This window comes from Capra hircus, unplaced genomic scaffold (assembly GCF_001704415.2).
Source record: "Capra hircus breed San Clemente unplaced genomic scaffold, ASM170441v1, whole genome shotgun sequence".
NCBI classification, from domain to species: Eukaryota; Metazoa; Chordata; class Mammalia; order Artiodactyla; family Bovidae; genus Capra; species Capra hircus.
Window position 1 is genome coordinate 5,959 of NW_017189590.1, and position 17,353 is coordinate 23,311.

Genomic DNA, 17,353 nt, shown 5'->3' on the forward strand with positions numbered 1-17,353 from the left:
ACCTTTTCTTCTTGTTCAGTTGCTCAGTCATGTCCGACTCTTTGTGACCCCGGAGACTGCAGCATTCCAGGCCTCCCTGTCCATCACCAACTCCCAGAGCTTGCTCAAACTCATGTCCATCGAGTCGGTGATGCCATCCAACTATCTCATCCTCTGTCGTCCGCTTCTCCTCCCACCTTCAATCTTTCCCAGCATCATGGTCTTTTCCAATGAGTTGGTTCTCTGCATCAGGTGGCCAAAATATTGGAACTTCAACTTCAGCATCAGTCCTTCCTACGAATATTCAGGATTGATTTCCTTTAGGATGGACTGGTTTGATCTCTTTGCAGTCCAAGGGACTCTCAAGAGTCTTCTCGAACACCACAGTTCAAAAGCATCAATTCTTCGATGCCCAGCACCATGGTCAGAAATGGCAGCAGCTGGTACTTTGTCTCTGAGAAGACAGATATGTCTGGGGCCTCTGGGCAGTTACCCAGCCCTTTGCAGAGGCCCTGTTGCACAGAGGACTGATGGAGTGCCGCAGGGAAGGCTGAATGAGCAGGGCCAGGGCCAAAGTTAGGGGAGCCACTGTCCAAGACCACCACCCTGGCCAGGCACCATGGTAACCACCTGCATGAGTGATCTGACAACAGGAGGGCCTGGGAAGGAACTTGGAACCAACAAGCTCTCACCAACCAGAAGAATTTGGAGAAGGTCACCAGTCCATACATCCTACCACCTCCCAGAATCCTCCTGGGAGAAGGAGGCAGCTAGTGATGCCTGCTCCCAGGAAGGGCCCTGAGTCAGAATGATTGGCCAGAGACAACTCAGAAACTAACCCCATCACCATAATGCCTGAGACTGCGAGCCACAGGGCGAAGCGCTTCTCCTGGCTTCCCTCGCCCTCCTGCTCTCTGCCTGGGTGCCCCTCCCTATAGTTTCTTGCTTTGTCAGCACACGTGTCTCCTCGGACGGTTCATTTCCGAGTGTCAGACAAGAGTCCACCATTGGGCCCTGGGCCTCACAGCATTAGCACAGGTGTGTCCTGACACCCCGTCCATGACCGCTCCTTGGCAGGAGACGGCCAGTGGTGCAGAAGGGCCCTGGGGTTTTCCTAATTGCTTCTCCGAGTGGTTCCTGAGGATGCCTGCCCCCTTCTACCTGCTGGCAGGACTCCACGTAGCCTGGAGGCCAGAACCCCAAAGGGGCGCCTGTGGTTCTGTGTGAGGAGCTGGAGTCCTGAGAGACTCGGGGCCCTGGGCATCTTTTAAGACCAGAACGCTGGCTCTGCGCCTTCTAGGGGTGTCAGTACAGGCGTGTGTGTGGGGCGAGGGGGGCGCGGCCCAAGTAACACACCAGCTCGTAGGCTCAGTGGCTCAACACGATGGAAGTTCACTCCTAGTGGACACCCTAAACCACGTGCATTTGTGTGCGGTGCCAGGGTGTGCGAAGCGTCCACCTACAAGCGATACTTGTGAGTTCTGCTCGCATTTCATTGGTCAAAGGAAGTCACAGGGCCACAGCTCACACCAGAGTGAGGACACGCCGGCCTGTGCCAGAGGCAGCGAGCCGGAAATACTTGCCGGAGACACTAATGACCAGATACTAGCCAAGTGACCTCTGAGCCCATTTCCTCTTCTGCAAAACGAGGACAATGAGTGTTTGCCTCACAGACTGTGAGGAGTGAAAGAGAAAGTGCATTAACATCTTTGGCCCGGGAGAGCCCTTGGGCAGGTAAAATAAAGCGTAGATGCCCTCCAGGTGGCGCCGGGGAGGCTGAACCTGGGGCATCCGTGCGCCACAGGGGTCCGGCGTGCCAGGGGCCCTCCCTACCTGCCTCCGGCCCCTCCACTGACGGAGGCTGGACATCCTCCCCGCCCCCAGCGACAAGGACCCCTTGGGCAGGCAACTGCGGCACACCCGCTGTGCCCAGCCTCACACACACTCATGCCCCACTTCCTGTTCATCTTACGACAGGCTGGTCCTCTGTCCAGTCAGACGGTGGGGCTCGCAGAAGAAGGGACAGGAGTGAAGGAAATTCACTTCCATCCTGGGCGGAGCCTTGTGCTGGACGCTCCGCCCAGGCCACCCCATTTCCAGCCCGTGGCAGCCCATGGGGAGGGAGCAGACTGTCCCCATTCTGGGGTGTGGAGCAGACGACAGGCACAGCTCCCTAGCTTGCCCTGGTCACACTGCCAGAGGGGTCCCGCCGCATCTCCGTGACTCCGGCTTCCGGCTGTCTTCTGTCCCTTTGTGCAGACTCGGCTCTTCTGCAAACCGTGAGCTCACACTAGCAGCCCGGTGTTCAGCCTGTGCCTCCCACTGCACTGCGGGGGGGCCACTGCCGCCTCTGGGGTTTCGGGTGCCAGTTCAGCAGCGCGCTGCGTGACCCTGGACACATCTCTTCACCTCCCTGGGCCTCAGTCTCCTCACCTGAAAAGGGCTCTTGTTGAACTAGATGACCTTAGGGCTGAAGGTTGAGGTCGCCCACACCTGCTCTAACACTGTCTTAGAAAGCACTTCAGAGAAGACGGGATGAAGCTCCTGTGTTTGAGGTTATGTGGTGCATTAAACCCTCATCTACATATGAAACCAAAAATAGTGTGTGTGATTTCTTTTTTAAAGACTGACGGGTATTTGTAATCCACAGCACTTCTATCTCTTCCTTGCTATTTATAACAAATTCTGGTTTCCTCTATGGCCAAGTCTGTCTTTCTCTGTAACGGGGAAGTCAGGCTGGGCCCTTGCTGAGCGGAGGTCCCACGTCTGCACCCTAGTAGGCCATGTCCGGGGTTCACAGCTACTGCTGGTAGGCAGGACTGGGCTTTGTCTCCAGGTGGGCTCAGGAGGTGCGGCGGGCCCACCGCCAGCAGGGTGGGCTAGGGCCTGTTCTCCCAGGAACCCAGCTGGGCAGGATGGGGGCCGTGGCCAGAGGCCGGCCCTCCCCCACCCCCAGAACTCCAGGGCAAGGCTAAGACACTTCCTCCCACAGCCAGGGCCTGGTGCTCACCTAAAGAAGAACCACAGAGGAGGCCCAACGTCAGGCCACCTCAGGGGAGGCTTCTAGGGCCTGTTACTGTCGGGTTGCTGTGGAGAGCGGGATCAGGCAGGAGAGTCCTGGGCCAGATGGCTGCCCCAGTCGCTGCCGGAGTCTAGTACGGTCACCACAGTAGCGTGGGAGGCTCCTGCCACGGAAAGGCCCCCAGCCCCCAGGGTTCACCTGCCCAGACGCCCACCAGTCCTGTCAGAAGAGATAATGGAGCTCGAGATGCCCAGTGGGGGGTCTCGGCTTTTGGGCCAAGAGCTGAGGCTCACGCTGCAGTCCAGTCTCTGTGTGTGTGTGTGTGTGTGCGCGCGTGCGCATGCATTGTGCGCATGTCTATGAGCATGCATGCACGTGAGTGTGCGCACACGTGTGTGTGCGCGCACACCCGTGTGAGTGTGTGCATGTGTGTATGTGGTGGGGTGGGGTGGGGGAGATGTGCACAGGCAGCTGAGGCAGAGCAGCCTCGGGGGTGGGAAGGAGGGAAGGGAGAAGAGCAGTGGGAGGAGGGGGTGGGGACCCACCCAGGGAAGGAGCGGGGCTGAGCTGAAGCTCGGGGGCGCCGAGCAGCACCGGCGCCGTCCCAGGCTTTCCCTGACTCTCTAACCAGATCCGCTCAGGCTGTGGTTTACGCTTCCTGACCACCCCTTGGACCCCCATCCGACCTCCTTGCCTTAGGCCGGCAGCTCCAGGAGACAGGATCCGATCAGCAGGCTGCCCTGCGGCTCCCTGGTGGCCCAGGAGAGAGTCATCCTGAGGTCCTGACTTCTAGGAGGCCCAAGCTGCAGCCCGGGCGCCTCCTGGCTCCTCCAGGCTCAGTACCATGTGCCCTGGAGGGATGGGGGAGGGGACAGCACAGGGCTCTGGCGCCGCCGTTTCCCAGCAGTGAAGCAGTAAAGCTGAGTCAGAAGGTCACCTACTCTCTGAAGTCAGAGGGGACCTCCAGGAGGCGGGAAACCAGAGCCAGCCCCTGGAGAAGCCCAGACTCTGCTGGGCAGGAGAGCAGCCTTGCAAAATGCAACGTTGCTGTCTGCGGAGCACAAGTCTGGAGTCCAGCTGCCCAGCACCTTTCCCCAGGCGGCTGCTTGGAGGTGGCCTGGGGAGTCTGGGTGCACTTCACAGGAGGCACGAGCTTGCTCCTGTATCTGTTGCTTATATGCTGGGTGAGACTCAGTGCCCCTTTAGCAAAATTGAAACAAATAAAGCTCTTCCTGGTGGCTCAGATGGTAAAGAAACTGCCTGCAACGCAGGAGACTTGGGTTTGATTCCTGGGTCAGGAAGACCTCTTGAAGGAGAAACGGCACTCCTCCAGTATTCTTGACTGGGAAGTCCCATGGACAAAGGAGCCTGGCAGGCTACAGTACCTGTGGTCACAGAGCTGGACGTGACTGAGCGACCAGCACTGCAGTGCTGCTAAAGCCGAGCTCACAGGTGCTGAGCGTGACACGCGCACAGGCGTGCCCAGTGCCTGTGCGTGTAGATGGTCCACAAATGTCAGTCTCCTCCCCTGTTCTCATCTTGGTTGGAAGAGCATGTCCAGGGTCTGACTGCTCAGCACTCTGCTGGTCTCCTGCTCCAGGGTGGGGGAAGCACTGGCCCCAGAGGGCTCTTCCTCTTGGTTCAAATGCTACTGAGAGTGCCGGGTCCTGCCAGGCCCTCCCCCACCCCTGCCCCTCCTACCCAAGGACACCCGAGGTGGTGCTGCTGCTTTCCGTCAGACTGGGGTAAAGGGTGTTGATTTGCCCTTGAAATCTGCCCTTGAAATTATCTTTTGCTTTTTGGTCTGACCAAACCAAACTGGGATGTGGGCTACAGATAGAGCAGTTCTTTTGGTTGGGTGGGGGAGGGGAAGGGAGGAGGATGGCACCAAAGATGTGCCCTCTGCCCGCAGCCTGTGCCCTTTTCTGAATCTCTGATGTGGCTTCCTCATCTGAGGGTGATGCGAGAGGCTGGGAGGCAGGCTCCCCTTCCTCCCCTCCCCCAGCATGCGCCTCCCACATCTGGAGCTGCAGCTGGGTCCTATCCTGGGCTTGGTCCAGCAGAGGGAGCTGGCTGAAGTGAGGGAGAGGGCAGGCAGCTGGTGAGGGGCCCCGTCAATGGCCCCAATGTTGGGAGCTGGCAGGCAGGGAGAAGGGGCTGGTCTCGGAGGCGGGAGAGGGCCTGGAGAGGCAAATGTGGTTTCTCCTCCACCACCCAGTGCTTCACGGTCTCAGGGCTCCCCTTGTCCTTTGTACCCAAATGAAGGCAGCTGCCCTCCCCGCCTCCTCCCCTCCCACCTCCCCCCATCTCCCTCCAGCCTCTATCCAGGTGCCTGGAGCTCAGGGCTCCCTTTGTTCCCTGTCTCCCTGGGGCAGCTCAGGCCTCCCACGCCGACCCTCTGCCCCCACAGCTGCAACTGGCAGAGTGTGAGCAGGGATAAAGGGGTGGGGGGCTGGGGGTGGGAGTCATCGGTAGGTCATAAAGGTCACTGGAGCCTCCGTGGCCTCCAAGAACGGAGGGGCCGTCTAGGCTTGGAGCCTGGCCAGGAACCAACCCAAAGATGAACTTTAAAACGCTGCAGGGTTGTAGGGACAGGGGATTTTAGTTAGACACTAGTGAGAATCCCCCATCAGTAAAGGTTGGCAAGTTCACTGGAATAAATTAAGAGAGGCTTTCCCGGAGCTTTTAGTACACAATCCGTCAGGCGCTGTGGGACGCTCTGCAGGGAAGCGCCGGGCCGGGACACTCGGGTGCTTACCCTCGCTTAGCCACTAACTCCTGCGTGACCTTGGTAGTTCCCCTCCCTGCGCCCGGCTTCCGCATTTATGGGCGGGGGGGGGGGGAAGGCGCCCACCGAGGCCGAGGGTCTGCGGCGCCGGGGTCGAGGCACCGGTGTGATCAGCTCTTGGGGCCGTGTCCCTCCGGAGACCCCAGGAAACCTCTCCAGGCCCCAGCGAGCTTGCGGACCCGGACCATCGAGGGGTCTCTTTAAAGGCTTCCGCCCCGCCCCTGCTACCAGGTCGGGCCTTCGGTTGGCGCAGAGGGCTCGGGGGCGGAGATCGGGGCGGGGCCTGAGCGTCAGGGGCGGGGCCTCCGCCGGGCCGGCCCCCGCCCCCTTTGTTCGCGCGGCGGCAGGAGGCGCGGCGCGGCCCGAGGTGCGCGCGCGGGAGCCGCGCGGTGGGGAGACCGTCGCGCCCCGGCTGTCCACAGGCCCCGCGCCGCCGCCCGATGGCGCGAGGGGGCGCGCGGGCCCGGCCCCGGGGGCCCTCAGCCGGCCGCGGGTGAGCCCTCCGCGGGCCGCCCGCGAGCATGTCACCTCCAGGAGCCGCAGCCCCCGCCCGCAGCGCCCGCGCCCCCGCCCTCGGCAGCCGCGGCCGCCGCCGTCGCCCCCGGTCATCGGCTCCCAGGCCCCCGCCCCTGATCGACCCGGGCCCCGGCACTGCAGCGCCATGGCCGGCCAGGGGGACTGCTGCGTCAAGGTGGCCGTCAGGTAGGACGGGTGACTGGGGCGCGTGCGCGGAGAGCTCGGCTTTGTCTCGCGTGGGCACGGGGCGGGGGTCCGGGGGTCCAGGGGGCGCCGCTCCACGGGCAGCCCGCGCCCGCGGAAGCCCAGCCGGCCGCGCTGGAGGGCGCCGCGCGTTGGCCGGGCCCCCGGGGGAGCGGCATCCCCGCGGGCGGCAGGAGGGGCTTTGTTTGGGTAGTGATTTCGGGCCCCTCTCGGGAGCCTTTAATGATCAGAAAATCGAATAAACAAGGAAATCCGGTATTTCACACCCAGCCCGGGCCCGGGAGGGAGCGTCTGTGTGTTTCCTCTTTGCCCCCCTCCCCCCCACGGGCTGCAGTCTCACGCGGGGACGCTGGGTGGGGGACATTTCCCCGCATCCACCCCGCCTGCTGATCCTGCGCTCTCCGCACTGCCGGAGAGGCAGCACGCCGCCCTGGCCGGCTCCGCAGACAAAGATCGAGGAAGGACGAGTGGAAGGGCTGGGATGGGGCCTTGGCCCGTAGGGAGGCAGCGGCTCTGGAGAGAGCCCTGCCGGCCCTGCCCCTAGAGCGGCTGGGCTGGGGACGGAGCAGGGATGTCAGGAGTTCTCCTCTCAGAGGACAGGCGGTGGTGACCCTGATGCCCCATCCTCAGGCCCTCAGACAGAACTGAGCCGGGGGAGGGCCACGTGGACCTGCCTGGGACTTTGAGGGACATCCTGGCCGAAGCAGGGTGGGCAGAGGACAGGGCACAATGGAGACGTGTTCTTTGTGTTGGGTGGGGGCGCTCTGCGCCATGTCACCCTCCCTGTTCTTGATTTGGGTTTAGCTCCTTGAGACTAAAGACGGACTCTCCCAGTCCGTTGGTGGGAGAGTGGCAGCCTGGGACCCGTCACCAACACAGGGAGGAGGGTGGAGAGCATCACCCAGCCCTGTGTGATGAGGGTGCGAGTCTGAGTCTGGGTCTAGGGTGGGTCTGAGAAAGGTCTCTGACTTCCCTGGGTTGTAGGTGACCCAGATTCCAGAATTCCAGGGCAGTCACTCCGAGAAGACTGTGGAAAACACCCCAGGGCAGGTGCTGCCAACCACCCCCCAACCCCAGCCACCTGGCTAGCCCTCTGCAGTGGAGAGGGTCTGGGGACCACTGATCACAGTCTGGAGTGGAGGGAGTGAGAGAGCGTGCCCTCCCCCTGGACCGCTGGCTGCTCTCGGAGCATCACTGGCACACACTCGCTGGCCCTGGAGAGCCCGAGACAAAGAGGAGCCCCAAAGATGCCTGGTGGGCTGGCGGGGTGGGGCTCTTTGCAGCAAGATCCTATGGGGCTGAGGGTGTGGGCCAGGGGCATGGTGGCGGGGGTGGGGTGGCAATGTCAATAAGACAGCTGCAGCGGAGTGGACACGTAGTGAAAGGAAACTGGACCAGGGCTGGGAAGGGGGCTTCCTTTGGACTTCCTCTGGACTCCATCTCACCCGAGAGAGCCAAACCGAGCCCCCTGCCCCACCTAGTCAGGACCCCCAGGCTAGACAGGGGGTGCGGAGGTGTGGCCAAGCCCATGGCCTCGGCACCCATGCAGCCGGGGAAGAGCTGGTGTTCTCTCCCCACTGCCGCCAGCGGCAGGAGCTCCCCGGGACCCTTCCCACCTGGAGCATCTTGCCCGCCCACGCTACCCTCCTGTGACCCGCGTCATCTCTGCCTCCACTGAGACTGCCTGGTGGGGTCTGAGTGTCCCCACTCCTTGCCTCTGCCACTGGCCTGGAGGGAGGGTGGGGGTTGGAACACCTCCAGAGCCAGACCTTCAGGGCCCCCTGGACGGGGAGGGCCCCGCCCAACCCCTCCCCTCCCACTCCGGCCCCAGTGCACACGCCAGACTGGGGTGGGCAGCTGGCTGTGGAGGGCAGACAATGCCTGGACAGAGCCCAGCTTATAATCAGAGCTGAGGATGGGACTGGACTAGGACCGAGGCTGGGAGGGGGAGCAGATGGCCCCACTGGGGGCTGCAGGGAGACTTCTTTGTTCTTTGGGGGTCCCCTTCAACCCCCACCCCAAGCCCACCCTCAGAAATCTCTGGTCCCATGAAGGACTGGGTGGCGGGCTGGAGCAGTGTTGACCACTGATAGGAAGCGCCGAGGATCTGGAACCGCCAGGGGCCCAGCCTGGTTGCCCTTTCTCACATCTAACCGGGTCCCCGTGAGAATGCCTTATGGTAAGTCCAGGGTCCGACTCTTGAGACAGGGAGGCCAGGAACGGGGCAGACATGGTCTGACGTGTGTGTGTGTGTTTGTGTGTGTAAGGGTCCAGGGGCCACTAGATTAGGTAAGAAGTGCCAGGCCTGGGGCTCTTGGCACTGTAATCTCCGGATAAGGATCAAAGCTGGCTTGTGTGCAGAGCTGCGGGGAAGGCTTGTGTCAGACCAGAGGAGGCAGCTTTCAGGACCCGGAGCTGCGGGTAAAGGAAGAAGGTCTAGATGTGAGCAGAACCCCAACCCCCTGCCCCCAGCCCCAGGCCACCCTGGAAGCTGGCACTCTGCCCCTTAACTCTGCACCGAGACTCCCAGGCCAGCCCCTCCAGCCTCCCCTGTGATCCATTTATCCTTTAATCCCCTTGTCCGATAAGGACTCTCTCAGCTCTGAGGCTGGCTAAGGCCAGTCTCTACCTGGGAGGGGGGTGATGGGAAGAGCAGACCTGCTCCAGGTTGCAGAAATGCAGGCCTAACTGGTAGGGGGAGAAGGGGAAGGGGCGGCTATTAAGAAATGCTGGTTGGCAAAGTTGAGATTGGGGAAGGAAGCCGAGTCATGGGGTGCGTTTATTTAAGACCCTTCTAAGCCCCCAGCTCTGAGCCCCCAGCACAAGGGGAGGCCTGACCACCCCACCCTCTTATCCTTGCCAGGTTTCCTTAAGCTCTGTCCTTAGTCTGCTGGGGTGGGGCCGGGGGTTCCCTGGGCATCCATCCCTGGACACTGCAGGGTCAGACCTGGGCTGGAACGGGGCTGGGGACGCCAGCCAGGCGCCCAGGGACACCTGCTCTGTCCTCGGGTTCTTTAGCTGCAGTTATTCCCCTGGCTCTAGACTCCTCTGAAGTCTCAGTCAGTGTCTGTCTAAAATTTTGAATCAAGAGAATTGGTGGCTTGGGACAAAGATAAGACAGAAAACACTGAGTGGGGTGGGGAGGCGGTGCCTTCAGCGTCTCCCCCCGCCCCTCCCCCAGCAGAGTCCAAGGCTGGCCAGGACCAACTAGAGCCCCTGCTGACCGTTCCCAGACCCGGGAAGACGGCCTAGGCAGGGCCCCCCCGTGGGGGTGGAGACCCGAGCGTCTTGGTGGCGGTCTCCTGCTGCAGAAACAGGGCTATGTCATCACCAGGAAGTGCAGTGTAGTAACCGCAGGCCCCGGAAGCATGCCCCCACCCTCTGCCGGAGCCAGCCCGCCTGATTGGCTGTCAGCTTTTGAAGACCGCGCCTGGGGGGGGCAGGGGCTGAGGAAGTGACAGAAGTGACATGTGCCTGGCACCCTCCTTCCCACAGCGGCTCCGGGGACAGAGGGCTGGGCTGGGGCCCCGTTTCTGTTTCTCCTTCTGGGCCTCAGTTTTTCCTCCCTGTACAATGGGATCAGTGGGCTGTTCTGGCATGTCCTTTTGTGAAGAGCAGTGTTCTGGGTGCAGTGGAAGGTGGACTGGAAAGGCTGACTCTGGAGGAGCTGAGCATGAAGAAAATGTGAACAGAAATAAGCACTCGCTGAAAGCATGCCTCGGAGGTGTCTCACTGGGTTAAGCCTCAGTGACTGTTAGGTGAAAAGAATTCACCTGGAGCCCTGGGACTGGCTGGTGACGGACCGTAGGCAGCAGGCAGTGGAGAAAGCACTGGGCTGGGGGGCCTGGGCGCGGTCACTTCCTGCCCACTCGCTGAGCGCCAGGCATCGCGTCTTTTTGTCCCCCACGCAGGCCCGCGGGAGCCAGGTGCCAAGTGCCACCCCACCGTGGAGACAGGCACAGGCTCACTGTGGTAAACACAGGCCTCTGACCCTGAGCCCAGGGCAGCCGCCTCCCGAGGCCCTGCTCCATGCAGCCTGCTCCGGCCGCTAACTGGCGCTTCGCCGGCGTTCCCACGCCTCCATTTGCTCTGATGCTTCGGGCAGGTCGCGGCTGTGACCGTGAATGTGGGAAGGCACGCAGGGAGGCACTCAGGGCTGGGCACAAGCAGCCTGTCCACGCGCCCCTGGATGTGGGGCTCTCTGCCCGCCCCCACTGGTGGGAGCCGCCCTCCTGCCTTTCCTGAGCTCCACGCAGCTGCCCCTGGACGCTGCTTTCCTGCCCGAGGGCCACCTTGCCACCCTGTAGGGCAGCTCCCTGACAGCCACGTCTCCACCTGTGTCCTTGCGGGCCTCCTCCAACTTGGGCCCCTCTATCGCTTGATTCACCCTCTAGACGAGCAGCCCGCTAGGAGGAATGGGGGCCCTGAGAGGCTGCGGGCTGGGGAGGGGAGGCAGCCTCCCTGCTGGGCCGGGGACTGGGCTGGGTTGGTAGCCTGGGCCCGGGGCTGCTCCTCTGTCCCGGTGGGTGGGCGGTGGAGCTTGGTGGGCGTTTGTGGGGCCTGTGGCAGGTGTCCTGTCCCCAGGGTCACCCCTGCCCTACCCTCACTACTCTGGGTGTGGAAGGGACGCAGGCCCGTGGTTCACCATCCCCAGACCCCCAGACACCCAAGCCCCTGTCCCTACTCCGTGCGGGGTGGAAGCCCACCGTTCCTGGGGTCGAGCCGGGAAGGGCCCCTGGAGCCGGGGTCAGGGGCTAGTGGGAGCACAGGCCGACACCTGTTGCTGTGCATTCCCCAGCAGGCGAGCGTCCCCAGGGCCCAGTCCCTGCCGAGCGGCCCTCCCAGCCCCGGATGCCAGCACAGCTCGGGGCTCTGCAGCGTCTCCCGGGAGGTCATGGGAAACCCCTGCCAGATGCCCCAGGACGGGGTGGGGGAGGGGCAGGCCAGCCGGCAGGGCTGGGGCGCAGCTGCGTGGGCTTCCCTGGGCTGGGGACACCCCCTCCCAGGCCCCAAAGCTGGGCCTGCAGGGTGGACCTCGGAGCAGGGAGCGGGCAGTTCAGGACAGGGACCCAGGGACCGCCCCCACCCCCGCCCCTCCTCACACCCACGCTCCAGCTTCTCCCTGCTCGCCTCCTCCTCCAGGCCTCCTTCAGCCTTTCTGGGATAGTGGGCCCAGCTGAGACCCCGATGCCTTGGGGTTGTGGATGAGACACCCCACACCCTGCCCCACTGGACGGCCCGCCGGGGCATTCCACAGAAGTCAGTGGCCAGGACCCTGGGACGAACTGAGAGAGCGAGAGGCAGAGGACATCCCCGGGAGGGAGGGCGTCAGAGCCCTGAACCCCAGGCTTCCTGTGGGTCCCCTTGCGTGTCTGCGGCCCTCCCTGGGCTCCTGGGAACACGTGCGGGGTAGAAATCAGGCAGAGGGGGCTGCAGACCCCTTTCCCCAGGCCTGGCCTTGTAAACTCATGTCCTTTGACCCTGCCGTACAAAGCCTTCTTGTTTGGGGGTTCAGACCAGTGTTTTCCCTGAGGCAGCCTCAGGAGGACTGGGCTGGGGGAGGGCCTGGGAGCTCACAGGGCTCCCCACGCCGCAGCTCTGCAGCTGAGAGGGGCAGCACCCCATGCTAGACCTGCCACCCTGCTTCAGGGCGGACTGCCCCCGCACTCCCCACAGGTCGGGCTAAGTCAGCTGAAGCCCCAGGGTGTCTGGGAGCCAGACTCCCGTGAGACAGCAGGGATGTCGATTCCACCCGACTTCCTGGAGCTGGCAGGCTGCCCAGGAAGGGGTGGGGGAGGAGGAGAGGATGCCCACGAGCGTGGGTGCACACCTCCTCCCTCTGCCTTGGAGGCGACGCCGTGCTCTTGCGAGGCAGCAGCCTCCTGGGTCCCTGGCCCCCGCTTCCCCTGCCCCGGCCTCGGCTGTCTTCACTGTGAATGTGAAAACACTCCCCAGCAGACGGCTCTGGCCCTCTGGCAGCTGTCGGCAGGATCATCTTTCCCCGGCCGCCCTCTCTCCCGGCCGGGGCTGCTTAGAGGGTGCAGCAGGCCAGGCCACAGTCAGGCTGGGTTTGGATTTCAGCTCCACCATTAGGAGAGTGTGACTCCGGGCTTGTTCAGATTCTCCCTTCTGAGCCTCAGGAAGGAGGCAGTCCTTATACGTGACACGTGTCCCTGCACGTAAAGGCGCTCCATGCATCGGCTCTCAAAAGATACCGCGTCCGGTCCTAACAGAGGCGGCTCGGGCGGCGTCAGTGACCATGACTCCAGGCGAGGAGGACTGCGGACCCCCTTCCCTTCCGAGGGCTCCGCAGCCTCTGCAGGCAGGAGGCTCTCGCTGCTAGCCGGTCTGAATCCCTCGCGCTGTGGCTGAGTTCCCCTCTGGTCTGGCTCCTTCAGTAACGGGGCCAAGCTGGCCCCTGGCAGGTCACGGCATGGCTGAGTGCCTCGCTGTGCCAGGCAGACGGAGGTCCTGTGGCTCCTCTCTGTGTCCCCCACCACACACACTCCTCCACATTGGAGGTCGTGAGAGCCCAGCGCCAGACAGAGCCAGGTGTGGCGTGAGGAGGGAGTCACGGGATCTGGGCAGCCGAGGGGGCAGCCCACTCCAGGACGGGGTGCTGGGCGTTTTCACTTCTCCAGGCGCCCAGGCCCTCGGGCTCCTATTCAGGGTTCCAGAAAGACATTAGGGTGTCCAGGAAGGGCTCACACCCCTGGGCTGTTTCTGAAGGGACCGGTTACGAGCTGATCTTGGTCGTCGGAGGGGGCTGCGGTTCTGGGGCCTGCGAGGGTGTCTTCCAGCCTGGAAGACCCCAGAGGGACAACTTGCCTGCAGGCTGGTTTTCCCGGGTCCTCCTGCTCTGACCCTTCAGTCCATGGCCAGGAAAGATGGGCCTCCTAGAAGACCTAGCTACTGATTAGCTCTGTGACCCTGAGCTGAGTTAATATCTCTTTGAGCCCTCTTTGTAAATTGTGGGGGGACCTCCTCCTTAGAATGTGTGCAAAGTGTGGTAGGAATCCCCCCTTAGAACGTGTGCAAAGTGTGGCGGGAATCCCCCGCTTAGAATGTGTGCAAAGTGTGGCAGATTCTCTCACTTAGATCGTGTGCAAAGTTTGGTAGGTACCGTGACCAGTGACCAGCAAAGAGGCATGTTGCTCCTTACCTGCGGGGTTATTACTCCTGAGGAATTGAGTCCACGGGGTTCCAGGTACCAGCAAAAAGGGATGTCAGGAATCAGAGCACACACCACAACTGTAAGAATTTTCTAGGATTCTGGAGCAGTTCTTAGTTATTTTAATATCACAGCCTGAGCCTGGCAGGCGACAGTCCATGGGGTCGCAAGAGGGGGACACGACTTAGCAACTAAACCACGACCTCTTGGAAAAAAGGAAGATGTGGGAGCCTGGGATAAAGACCCGGGGGCGGGTCGGTTAGGGACCTACGGAGGGGCTGGATCCGGCTAACCGGGCGGGACGGGGTTCACCTGGAGCCGGCCACACCCGCGCGCCCTGCCCCATCCCCCGGCGGCGGGAAGGAGCCCTGCGGGGTGGTTGGCGGCTCTGTGCGGCGTCACCGAAGCCGGTCGGGAGCGGAGCGCCGCTGGCCAGGCTTTGGGGGAGGGACCCTCCCGCCTTGGCAGGCGCAGCGTCCCCGGGCCTGCCTCCTCGCTGGCTCCGCCGTCCTCCGCTTCCGCCCTGTCCTGGCTCCCGAAGAGCCGGGGAAGTGCTGAGCTCAGCGCTTCTCGCAGCCCCGGGCTCGGGCTCGCCGCCTTTGTGTCCCGCCTGGGGGCACACGAGCCGGTATGGGGTGCGGCCCGGGCGCCCGCAGCCCTCCGCCCCGAGTGTACAGACGGCTCTTAGAAGCCCTAGCGCCTCCCGGCAGCGCGCGGAGGCGGCCCCGCGGGCCCGGGCTGGACCCCTCCGCCGCCGCAGAGCCCGGGCCTTCTCTGAGCCCCTCCCGGCCCTCTGCGCGTTGCCAAGTGGCAGATAGACCGGGCTCTGTTCTGGGAGGTTCCGGACCTTTCTCAGTGGGGCCCTGCGCCGCCCTACCCCTGCAGGGCCGGGAGAAGGGATGGGGAGGTTGGGGGAGGGCGGGTGGGGGGAAGGTTTCCGGGGCTGAGGGTGGGGGGTCTCTGCTCAGAAATGAGCCCCCCCCCCAACGCCGTGGGGGTCCACAAAATGCCTTTTTGGGCTTGACAAAAACAGGCAGCACAGTTTGCCAGTTTGAGTTTCCGAACAGTGCAGTAGATCATAATTTATCGTGATCACGGAGTTTTTTCATTCCCCCCTTGAATTTTGCATCCGAGGCGAGAATACCTCACTCGCCTCACCCTGGCTCACGGTGGGGCCCACAGCGCCCTGCGCCCCTGGTTCTCTTGGAAGATCCTGGAGCCTGGTACCCACCCCTGCCCACCCTCCCGCCCCTAGGGAACAGCGCTAGCAGGGGTGCCGTCCTGCCACCCTGCGTAGCCGTAGCCGGAAGCTGTCTCCTTCCCTCATCTGGGGCTCCAGGGCCGCCCGCAGAAGTGACCTGGCCCGGGGCGGGGCCAGGCTGGTCAGGAGCTGCCGCAGGCGAGGGCCGCCGAGTTCCTAGAAAGCTGAAACTGGGAAGAGATGTCTGGATGAGGCAGGGAGCAGGGGTGGCCGAGCCGCTGGAGGGCGGGGCAGGCGCTTGCCAAGGGCCCGTCTGTGTCTCCTGGACTCGGGTTTGGGTTCAGAGTCTACCCCGGGGCAGGGTGTGGTGGGAAGGAGCCCAAGGCGACTGCACCCACTGGACTGGGGCCCCCGAAAGCCCAGCGCTCGGGTCCAGCCTGCCGGACCTGTGTTGGCTGTGGCGGGCCGCCCCCCGCCCAGCTGCTCCCTGCTCCCTTGGTGGTGCCGGGCAGGGTCCGTCTGGGCCCTGAGTGTCCCAGGCAGCTGGAGAAGTGGAGAAGCCGCAGGCTTCGGACTCCCGGCTTGCCTGTACCGACTGGGACTCAGCCTCAGCTTCCCTCTCTGGACAGTGGGTTGAGGTCGCTAGTGCATCACCTCCCTTGAGTGAGATGGCCTGAGGCACCCGGCCCAGAGCTGGTGCATGGAAGCACCCATGTCCAGTTACTGGTTCAAGGCCCGTTCCTGGGATGGACACTGCCCCGAGCCCCGTCCGGGTTGGTGGCCTTGGGAGTTAGTGACTCATCCTGGGCTTGTGTCCTCTGGCTCCCAGCTGGTGCCCCATTCTCTGGATGGTAGTGCTCACCCATCCACCCCTGCCAAGGACACTGATGCTTAGGATGGGCCAGCGTGGGGCTGGCTGGCTCTCTGACCCCAGAGGACCCCACACCAAAGTGTGCTGGACTGGGGAAGGTCCCAGGGTGAATGCCTGCTCACCTTGCAATGCCTGGATCCTCAAACCCTGGAGCCCCCTCCTCTAGGCCCTGCCTCCTGATGTCTTTCCGGCCACCCTCTTGGGCTGGGGGCCTGGTGGGCGGTGCAGAAGCCGGCTTCTTGCTGATGGGATCCACCAGGCAAGGCAACAGCTCCCCCTCCGTGGCTCCTCCTGTCTCCAGGGACCCTGATTTGATTTCCTCCAATCACCAACATTGCCATCTGCCTGTGGTAATTAAATGGTATTTGAACCGGATCCAGAAATCCCATCGCAAGCAACCCACATGGCAGGGAGCTGGTGCTGGCCAGCAAAGCTGGAGAGGCTTCAGAGGCGGCCGGGTCCCCCTGGGAGCCCCGGACACCATGGGTCCCCGGGCCTAAGCTCCTGGGCCCTGCCCCGTGCCCTTTGAGGTTGCGGCCCACCTTCCCCCAGACACCCTGGGCCCCCAGGCCTGGGCTCCTGGGCCCTGCCCGGTGCCCTTTGAGGTTGCTGCCCGCCTTCCCCTAGGCATGCTGGGCCCTGCCCCTCAGCTGCACAAAGCATAGGAACAAGGGAGAAGTGGAGCCCACCCTGCCCAGGCTCGGACCCTGCCATCCCTGGCGCCTGCCCCTGGCCAGCACCGTCTGTTTCCTTGTCTGCTGCAGGGACCGAAGCGTCCCGCTCGGGCGTGGTTGTGTGTGTCGGCCGCCGCCACCAGCGGCCCAGGTGGGAGTGCCACAGCCCGGGCGTCTTACTGACGGATCCAGGGTCTGGTGTGTAGGTCCAGAAAGGGTGGGGCGGATTCCCAGCGCCCCTCCCAGCCAGAAGCTGGTCTGGGGGAGACGGGAGCTGGGCTCTCACTTCAGCCTGGCCTGCTGCAGCTCGATGGGGCATGGAGGGGGGTGGTAACCTCCGTGGGTGTCCAGCCCCTGCAGCCTCAGTGGTGCGAGGACCGGTCCTGGAGAAAGGCCAGGCCACCACCCCGCCCCCAGCCTCTTATTCCCCTCACAGGTGAACGCAAGGTGCAAGCTCAGGGGCTTCTCACCGGGCTCTGAGGGGCCTCGGGACTGGGCAGCTTGAGGCTGAGACAGGATGGCCCTTGGGGGCCGACTCTGCGGGGTCGGGGGCCCCCCTGGGCCAGCCCTCACACGCTTTCTTCTCTCTGTAAATGTTGGCTTAGGACGGGGTGCTGACAAGCAGCTCATTGTGCTGAGGGGCTGGCTGGCTGTGTGAGCCCACGGGCACCCCCCGCCTGGAGATTCAGGCATCGGGAGGCGCTCTCTGCCAGTCCATGCACATGCTCACTGGCTCACTCTCGGTTGCCATGGGGACCTCCTCCAGCAGCGGCTGCTTGCAAGAGGGGCAGGGGCAGGGGACGGCCCTACCCACTGTCCACGCTGTGCCCCATTTCGCCCTGAGGCCCCTCTTCCTCTGTGCCGGGGAGCCCCCAGGGCCTGGGACAGGGGCCCTCCTGTGGCAGGTGGCCCTACTGGAGGTCCCTG

General features: G+C 63.4%; 1 protein-coding gene across 2 annotated transcripts in view; it reads left to right on the top strand.

The window, feature by feature from the left end:
- Positions 1-6,137: 6,137 nt before the first annotated feature.
- KIF21B (kinesin family member 21B) overlaps positions 6,138-17,353 on the top strand; it is a gene marked incomplete at its 3' end in the record, with an annotated part of 40,734 nt that continues 29,518 nt past the window's right edge. For both annotated transcript variants that reach the window (XM_018044526.1, XM_018044527.1), the window contains 1 exon segment: positions 6,138-6,491. In XM_018044526.1, coding sequence (XP_017900015.1) covers positions 6,451-6,491 — 41 coding nt within the window. In that variant the 5' untranslated portion in view covers positions 6,138-6,450.